Genomic DNA, 10009 nt, shown 5'->3' with positions numbered 1-10009 from the left:
GATAAGAAAGGCTACTAATCATCATGTATGAATGCAACACCATCAGCATACTTTTCAAATAAAGTATATTGTAGGCCTATGAAGTAACTCTTACATGTTTAATACGTGTATTTAGTGCGAATAAAGTCAGCTATTTTAACCAAACAATGTAATATGTTGTAACATCAGACTTTACGGCTACACATTTATAAAACGTACTTATTTAGATAGTTAATGCTGTTTTGTTTCTTGTTCTTGGTGAAAATCGAGTAAGCACTAACAATAACAATCTATAATAACAATCTATACGGGATTTTGCGGGTACATGCGGGCAGAGCCATAGGTGTTTCTACGACTCTGCATGCGGTACATGCTGTTTACAAGCGGGTACATGCTGTTTACAAGCGGGTACATGCGGTACAAGCGGGTAGGCTACAAGCGGTACATGCGGTACAAGCGGGTAGGCGGTACAAGCGGTACAAGCGGGTACAAGCGGGTACATGCTGTTTACAAGCGGGTACATGCGGTACATGCGGGGTACAAGCGGTACATGCTGTACAAGCGGGTACATGCGGTCCATGCTGTACAAGCGGGTACATGCGGTACAAGCGGGTAGGCTACAAGCGGTACATGCGGTACAAGCGGGTAGAGCGGTACAAGCGGTACAAGCGGGTACAAGCGGGTACATGCTGTTTACAAGCGGGTACATGCGGTACATGCGGGGTACAAGCGGTACATGCTGTACAAGCGGGTACATGCGGTCCATGCTGTACAAGCGGGTACATGCGGTACAAGCGGGTACATGCGGTACATGCTGTACAAGCGGGTACATGCGGTACATGCGGTACAAGCGGTACATGCTGTACATGCTGTACAAGCGGTACAAGCGGTACATGCTGTACAAGCGGTACATGCGGTACTTTATGTTTTAAAGGGGTCCCACACCACCACAACTACAAATACCTGTTCAATCATGCGTGGAGTGACGCGGTTTGACCTGGAGTAACCCCGGTAGAAGTATAAACTGCATAAACATAAAAAAAAAATTAGGGGTGTATATTGTATACTGTCGGTTATATTATACACAAACAAGATTAGATTGTAATTTTCCTAGCATGGTAATCCTGCAGCGCCATGGCTGATAGGTTAGGGTGCTTGCAATGTTTTAAAAATCATACTAGATTCGATGCTGCTTTTCCATCGTAGGCGTGTGACAGAGTAACTTGGGCAGTGACGTAACGGTCAATTCGCAAACAATGAGTTGTGAAATTTAAAGACATGCAGATTAAAAAGACAAAAAAATATCATCTACAACTTTACATACGTTATACCTCGCGAGCGTACCCGTGTTGTTTAAAATCGGTTTTGTTATAACGACAGTGGATGCTTCACCAGGCAAGGTTGAATGCAACGCAACTTGCTTATAAAACGATAGATTTTACAACATGTCTGATAATTTACTCGACTCCGACGAGCCTTGAATCCATTACCCCTGGTTCTGGGTTATTCGCATGCGCGCTAAGCAACTGTGCCACGGCGCCGGAGGTTAAATTGTGATTTACTTGGGATACAAAGAACTACAGTACCATCACTTCTTGGAAGCCGCACTATATATATATTTTTTTTCACAGCTGCAACATGTTACAGACATGATCGAGAGATTACGACGTTCTGTTAGGGCTTGATTTATGCAACTTTACTACGGTTACTGCAAACTGTGCCAAATAAAGCATACTAACTTCTGGTTTAAAGGCAATCGAATACATTAACAATACTAAACAAGTTCGGTGATGCATTATTATCTTCGTTCTACCGCAAACAATAATAATGTGGTGTTTTAGCGAGCAAATCAGAACTGCAAAACGGTATCGACAGAGCGGAGTTTCGTAAGGTGTCTTCTACAAACAAGCGAATGATGCATGTTATAATGTGGCCATAATATAATGTGTCAGAAGTTTGTTAGGTTTTAAAATTTAGATTACAAAAGCGTTGAAGTGAGACACAAATTAGTCATACTGAATGTTTCAAAACTTTTTATAAGAAAAAATGCAAAATGACAAATAGCCTAATGGAACTTTCCAAGATTGTTCAAAATCGTTTCACCAGCGGTCTGGAACTGCGGTAACACTGCAAGCAGCGCTAAAATACTAAAATACTGGAGACCGAAAGGGTGGGTAACGATGTACGCAAACCTTACAGTACACAGTTGGTTTTACGACCTAAGCTGAAGTAAAAACTTAACAAAAAAGGAAAACGAAAAAAATAACACTTTCAGTGTAAAATCGAATTACAGCGGAAAGTAGAAACAAGTTGGTTTTAAATAACAGTAAGTGCCTCATGGGACTTCTAATACGCCTGCTGCTACTAGCTGTCGTGAAAGCCAGAGCAAACCTTCCTCGAGCCCAGCACCCGAGGACGCATCGCAAGGTATGGCACGCCATGATCTACCGCAGCACAACTTGTGTAAATTTAACCTAGCAGCAACCTCATCACAGCTTGCAGCTCCTGGAAGGTCCTGTACGAAGTTACCAATGTTATAATCTATTACCTTGAATTGCATGAGTCGTAGTTTAAAAAACAATGCAACACCTATGAAGTTAAGTATACAGACGACACACTAACGGGCAAACGCCTCATTGGTTAATGCTTAACTTGAAGTAAGCTCATTGGCTATAAAGATCACATGATATATAGTTGGGTGGGAGAAGATGGGACGCGTTCAGTACATAATATGTAAATATCCTGATCATGTATTAAACAATTAACAGCGATCAATGGAAGTCGACAGAATGCAGTTTTATATTTCTTAGAATCGTCTTTGTTTACTATCAAACGGGACGAGAAAACAGAATGAAAAGTTGTCCCATCTTCCCCCACCCTACTATAAGTTTTGACACGAAACGTTATACCGTGTAAGGGTAAATAAAGACCGTTAATTTCTGCACATTTAAAGTTTGGTACAACCATAACTTTGTCATAAATAAATTGAATACTAACTTGTTTGTTTGCCAACACCAGCAGTGCCGCTTCACGTAAGTCTTTCTCACTCATCAGCTTCGCTAGCTCAGTGTGGGCTTCCTCAAACCGCTGGGTGTCGCATGAGTCAACCACGAAAAGCACGGCTGCAGGCGAACAAAAATGGTAAATATATCGAAAATTGCAGACAACGAAGTAAATAGCCGAAAGATTTACCAATTTAAAGTGAGTTTGAGTGCCATAAAACATGCTTGGTTATATATATATTAAATGAGTTACCTAAAAATATAAATATCTGATGTGACAAATATCTTACCTTGTGTGTTGAGATAGTAATGCTTCCACAGTGGTCTTAGTTTATGCTTACCGCCTACGTCCCACACAGTAAAACGTAGATTCCTGTAGTCGACCGTCTCCACGTTAAACCCTATTTTGAATCACAAGAAGTTTTATTACGTCACACACAGCGGAAATAACGTCACAGCATGGACAAAATTTGCTGCAAAAATTGTCGATAAGGGCATAAGACCAACGCGTTAAAAATAACAAAACTGTATTTAACCAAGAGGTCCAGTCGCCTAATCTAGCACAAACCACAAAAGACGAAACGATAAAATAATGAGAGCTTACCTATAGTGGGGATTGGCTGCATAAATTCGTCTTGTTTAAGTTTAAACAGCAGCGTGGTTTTCCCGGCACCATCAAGTCCCAAAGTCACTATTCTAATCTCCAGTTTACGACCGATGTGAATTCGATTATCCTGTCGATATAAAAGATATAAGAAACGGTGGTGGATTTTATTGAATTGTTTGGCGGATAAACTGATTGTGATATTTTAGTCTTTTTGGTTGTACATGTATTTACTTTTAAACATACATTGTGTATTATCAATATTATAGTAGGATGGGGGAAGATGGGACACCTTTTCATACTATTTTCTCGTCCCGCATGATAGTAAATAAAAAACATTCAAAGAAATATAAAACCGTATATCCTCACGACTCTAAAAGACCGTTACTATTTGATTAAAACATGGTCAGGATGTTTGGATATTATGTGCTAAAGGTGTCCCATCTTTCCCCACACCACTATATCATTCATATAGTTTTGCCACTTCTGATGATACACAGACGAAAACGTCAACAATTTTAAACTGCTTGAAGTATTGTGTAGATTAGGCAGATGGGGAACAGCGCGAAAATAAATGTAGGCGCATCAATTATTTAGGTTGAACTACCCCCCCCCCCCCCCCCCACACACACACCTTCGTAAACGTTACAGGTATAGAAGGATCTAGTGTCTCTGAAGCTGCGACAGTTTGTTCAGTGAATTGTCGTTGTTGTTGGTCCAGCATGTGATCCAGCGCATCAACCTCGGAACGGGAGGCGAGTATGCTGCAATCGTCCTACAAGTACGAGTGATATTTTATATCATCATTAGGGCTGTGGAAAAGTTAGTTAACGGTTAACCGAACCTATTCGGTTAACCGCTAACGGAAAGTTCAAGTCGTTAACCGAACTATGACGTCATAGAACATCCAGTATTTTAACATCTGTCTTATTTACACGAAAGGCGCGTGTTCGCATTCGTTGATTGGTTCTTCGCGATAAAACAGAGTGCGCAGGGACGCTGTTGCTTTGATCGCGACCTACAACGGCGATTACGTCGTCAATCTTGATTGTTAATACCGCAGGGTAACTAGTTTTGCAACATTATATTGGCATAATACACAACTGAAATGTTTCCCTCAGCCAAGCAGCATGTTAAAAGCAGGCATTCACACATGGATTCATTGCAACATAATAGCGATTGTTTGACCTGGCAATTGATTACGACCGGTTAAACAAAAAATGGGAAAATTCACAGCCCTAATGATCTTGCATACTGCGCAGTCAAAAGTATAAAAAAACGCCCATTACTTACACCCATTGTATATAAACAACAATGAAGTGCAAAAGCCAAACCATTTAGCTTATTTTGATGGTAAATGGTCTACATTTCCATTGGTTCTTGAAAATTCCTTCTTAATTAATCTGGCGATCAGACCTCCCAAGGTGTGTTTTCTACTTATAGTACACCCGTGGCCGTGGAACTAACATTACAGTGACTTTTCCCCACAGAGTACCAACCTGGTGCGACACATTGTTGCAATGGGAAAGCGCTGTAGAAATTTGTGAGCGCAGAGCTGTTGCATCGTCGTGGAGGCGTCGAAGTGCCGTGATGCGGTTGCGGACGTGTGTGTCCAATGTTGAGATGGCGACTTCTTCCTGAGAGGCAAGAGACTCCCGGAGACGACAGAAATAATCTCGAACACAGGTTCGTGCGCTCTCAGCACTTCCAGAATACTGAGATACAATATTTTTAGGCCCCGACTTGGGAGACTAAACTTTGTTATTTCGTGAATCGTTGTCCATATCTTATAAGATTTAAGACATTGTAAAGTAGCTGCATACGGTTCATCAAATAAACAAATTATACAGACATTTGAAGCAATTTGAGTTAACAATAACTACAAAATATCATCTATACTTTGCCGGCGTTGTTACGCATTCTAGAAACGCAATTCAGTAGGCACTTTAGATCTCAATCAAACCCATTACAAATTTGGCATAAGATTAAATTCCAATACTTCACCGGTTTTAAGGCACATGTGCGCGGTTCTGCTTTGTTATCCAAAGCTACTTCAACAAGAATGTCCGGCACAACCAAAAGTAATAAAAAAAACGTTACCTGTTGTCTTTCCACCACACCACTCTGGCTTGTAGAAAGCCTTGTCCCTCCCTCAATTCGATCCAAGGCAGCCTGGCTTCGCATAATATGCTCCACAACCTGTGCCAGAAAAGCGCTTGCTCGCTCAGATGCTTCGGCTGCCGTTGACCTCGCAGATCGTGCAACAACTTCGATAAGATTATGCTAAAAATAAACGACATCAGTTGTACGTTTTTGGATTAGGGTGTGTAGTATAGTTATACCGACAATACCATATACTATCTAATCTATAATATTGTGAAAGTTTTGTACGAGTTCAGCTTACCTGGTGGCCTTTATGTTTCCCGTGTTCTTTGCAAAGATAACACATCGCGGGACTATATTGGCAGCCTTCTTCCAAGCAAGCGAATTCCAACGCATGTGTCTGGTGCAGTGGACACATGGCAGGTTGCTGGGGTTTATCTTCAAGACTAATCCGCCTTGAACAAATGATCGATTATGTAAAACGTGTCGCAGGTAATGCAGTTCTACGTTCAATAAATATATATTGTTAAACGTCCAGCAACAGCTGACGTTTCCTTGTGGCCTCTTTTACTAGTAAAGTTACCGGAACTGTTTACGTATTTACCATTTGCAGCTGCAATCATTTGCTAAGCTTTACATAAATCTCTGCGTTCGTATTTAATTAAACATACAACATACTATTAATTTTACATTGGCGTGGCTCGCGTCTGGTAGACAGCACAAACAAACGTCTTTAGTTGACATAACATGAATTATTAAAATGAAGATCAAGAACATTGCACAAGCAATGTGACCCTATGTCCCCACTTCCTATGGATTATGTGAGATTTATGGTTTAACCGTGACTTTGGCTGCAGGAAACCAAGCAAAGTGCCCTTCTAGGAATCTGCATGGTTTATTCTAAAATACAATTCCCTGAATTTGACCACAGACATACTTCTATTTATTAAACATACAAGGTTTCTTAAATAGTGTAAAGGTTTTAAACACTTCACATGATTAAACAGTTTATGTAACATCCAGTCTGGTATTGAGGCAAAGTGGTTATAACCTCTAGCACGGGATTTACGTGTTTAAGGCTTGTTGCTGCGTTGCTGCAACCAGTTTTGACCTATGTGTCATTGGGCAAGACACTTATCAGGCGCAGAAAAAACAAAACAAGTTACATGTGTGTGAAATAGATCAACTGTGTTATAACAACGATTTCCCACCACGCAAGGAAAATAACATTTAATTGATAATTCTACAAACATATTGATTAAATAGTCGCAGCTCGCCACACACACCTGTGCTTTGAAAGTGTTTTGGTAGAATGTGTTGAAGTAGAACATGCATTACACAGGTTTGTGCAGCAGACTAAACAATATAAGGTGGCTGCATGTTTCTCATCTTCATCACAGCACACAATCTGTGTGTTCATGTTTAATTGATTAGTGAAGTTATTAAGATTCTAGCCGGGAGGGGTTCTTAACCGGGTCTAAATTTACTTACAAACAGGCAAATTATAGTAAGCTTAAAAATTACTATTGACTCCATTGACAGCTTAACTTTGCGTTTGAAAAACCATTTGGATATATATAGTAGGGTGGGGGAAGATGGGATACCATTTCATTGTATTGTTCGTCCTTATTGATAGTTAACAAAGAACACTAAAAGCACTATAAAACCGTATCACAGTATGCGCTAAAGTTGTAACATATTCCCCTACCCTACTATATATAATATATTTAAGCTTTTCTTCACTGGATGCTAGACAATTATAGTCAAATTCGTTACACTTTACATTAGATAACAAATTTATTTTTAAAAGCTGTTAGGTGGTAAATGTTTAAGCAAAATTAGGATGTGCACTCATAGCTTATCTACTCTAAAATATCAGCGTAGTGTTTGTAATAGCACACTAGCGAGTACATTAAAACAAAAAGGATAGCCTGTAAGTCCCAACTCTAATTTACGCCTATAGCTGCATTTGTGTCAAATAATCTTAAATTCATTATGTGCATAAAAATTGAGAGCATTGTGCTAATTTGTTTACAATACTGGCGTACTAAGGTTTTTAAAGTTTTATTCAAAAAATTCTTACTTAATAAAAAAAAAAAAGCTAACAGAAAATACACAGTAGCAAGGTACTTTGATGTGAAACAGGAATCTAAAAGATTTTGAAATGTGACAAATTCTCTGTATTAGTTAAAATATAAGTGAATTTTGATATGTGATTATAACTCACTTTTTTATCTTCATTATCTCTTGATTCAACCTTGCTATTAGAAGGAGTATCGCTTTTTGATAAATTGATTCTGGTCCCACCAAGTTGAAGTTTTTCCATTAACTCAATGAGTGCAAAGTTTTTCTTAAGACCCCAAACTCCACCGCTTCCAACATCAGTGATTTGTCTATCCATTGGACACACCAGTGTGTGAGCCTATGTAAATACACTGTTAGATATTTCAACAAAAACAGCAGGAGAAAACTTCTAAATATCAAGGTGTAGGAATGAAAACAAATATTTTCATTACTTTGGTGTTTTAATAATTCATGTATTCTTAAATGCTTAATTGAAAAAAACGTTTTCCATAGAGGAGAACAACCAGTTCTTCCATAGAGGAGAACAACCAGTTTCATATAGGAGAACAACCAGTTGAAAAAAACGTTTTCCATAGAGGAGAACAACCAGTTCTCAGTTCTTACCCCCTACCCTGTTAGCTATTTCCAAATAAAGATTGTGGCAGTGGTTAAGTAATGCATAAACACATTCTGCTGGTTATGATTGAACAGTTAACAGTGAAGATAAGAGTGATAGACTCAAGACAATATTGTTTGCGCTATACAGATGTGTTGGTTAGATTCCAACAATTACAAAGGAATCCTTTCATCACACTGTCACTCAACCTACATATGAATATAAATTACTAATTAATCAGCACCTCAACTGTGTGACATTTTATAATTGAACTGCTTTTTAATATTGATGTTTACCCTCCTGTACACTGTCTACGACCTGTATTATTGCTCAGTAATAAAAGGTATGTAACAAATACATACTTAAAATAATGAATAATAATGGTTTTTAGATTAATTAAGGCAATACTGTTTGTTTGGCAATGTGAACAGTGAACACTATAAAGCAGTGACCAAAGCAGGAAATTTATTCTTTGGAAGCAAAAACTTAGTTATGCTTCTCTCATGCATGTCACTGTAGCACAATACATATTTGGTCTATTGTTGCCATTTCATCTACTGCCATGACAGGAAGAGAATACTGCTTGTTTGCAGTGTTAATTGCAGCTGACTATACTGGTTAATTTTCCTTCACATACCTGTACAGGTAACCTTGTAAGGCAATCATGACAGAATGAATGACCACACAGCAATAATCTTGGAACTTTCTCCCCAGACAAGGAAAACTGTTCTCCACAAACACCACATTCTAACACCTGCAAAACAAGTGGTTAAGTTACTTTGCCTTTATCTGATATGTTTTTAAGTTGCGAATACTCACGCTTGTGGCCCAATTGTCAGTGGATCGTTGGCGTTTTCTTGGCATAAGTTCAAGAAGGTTAGACGAACTGGTGCTCATTGTCATACAAACCAATATCAACTGTTAACTCAATACTGTGACATAAATATTCAACTAAGACATTAAGATTGTACTCGACTTCTATCTGCAATAAACGGTTGCATATACAGATTTAAACTATATAGTCATAGCAAGCAACTACCAGTATGTGGTGAATGGTGATATCATACTAACAAATCACTATGGTACGTACGTAACAGCTGTGTTATGAAGTGTAGCTGTCCAGGCGATAACCCGTTGGACAACGTTGTTGATATGCAGCGAAGCATATCGGTAAGAAAAAGGCAATTAAGGCAAGGAGAAGGAGTGCACTCAGTGCAGGGAAAAGAGCCTATTAATTCCAGATTACGTAAATTTGGGCATTTAACAAAGGTAATTTATACTGTATTGTGGATTTAGCTTTTATTTGCCGCTTGTACAAATAGTTTTTACCTGTAGCATGTTATTAACGATTATCCAGCGCCGTAGCACAGTTGGTCAGCGCGCCTGCCTCGAACCCAGAGGTAATTCGTTCAAGGCTCGTCGTTGCTACCATTGTGGGCGTATGCCTTGGGCAAGACACTTAACGGTAATTTCTCCAACCCAGTGGTCACAAATGGGTTGTTCCTCCAACCCAGTTGTTTGTCCAAATTATCTGCGACGCATAAAAAAAATCCACAAAAAAATAATTACCCACGAAGTAACATACATGGTAACTCGTAAGCAAGCACGAGGTGTATAATCATCTGTGTTTTAACGACTGTC

General features: G+C 39.1%; 1 protein-coding gene and 1 long non-coding RNA gene across 2 annotated transcripts; one reads left to right on the top strand and one right to left on the bottom strand.

Moving 5' to 3' along the window:
* Positions 1 to 1904: 1904 nt before the first annotated feature.
* On the bottom strand, positions 1905 to 9344 carry zf(bbox/ring)-4 (zinc finger protein). Its single transcript, NM_001078435.1, is given in 12 exon segments — positions 1905 to 2494; positions 2977 to 3101; positions 3272 to 3382; positions 3586 to 3715; positions 4220 to 4360; positions 5085 to 5300; positions 5686 to 5868; positions 5990 to 6143; positions 6975 to 7096; positions 7916 to 8110; positions 9006 to 9122; positions 9188 to 9344. Coding segments are annotated over 12 exon segments (1758 nt in total). The 5' UTR covers positions 9272 to 9344; the 3' UTR covers positions 1905 to 2314.
* LOC113474241 lies at positions 8063 to 9376 on the top strand. The gene is made up of 2 exons (XR_003395908.1): positions 8063 to 8278; positions 8370 to 9376. It is a non-coding gene; the product is annotated as an uncharacterized LOC113474241 (long non-coding RNA).
* Positions 9377 to 10009: the final 633 nt, after the last annotated feature.

Source organism: Ciona intestinalis, chromosome 5 (assembly GCF_000224145.3).
Source record: "Ciona intestinalis chromosome 5, KH, whole genome shotgun sequence".
NCBI classification, from domain to species: Eukaryota; Metazoa; Chordata; class Ascidiacea; order Phlebobranchia; family Cionidae; genus Ciona; species Ciona intestinalis.
This window is presented reverse-complemented; position numbering and strand designations above follow the sequence as displayed.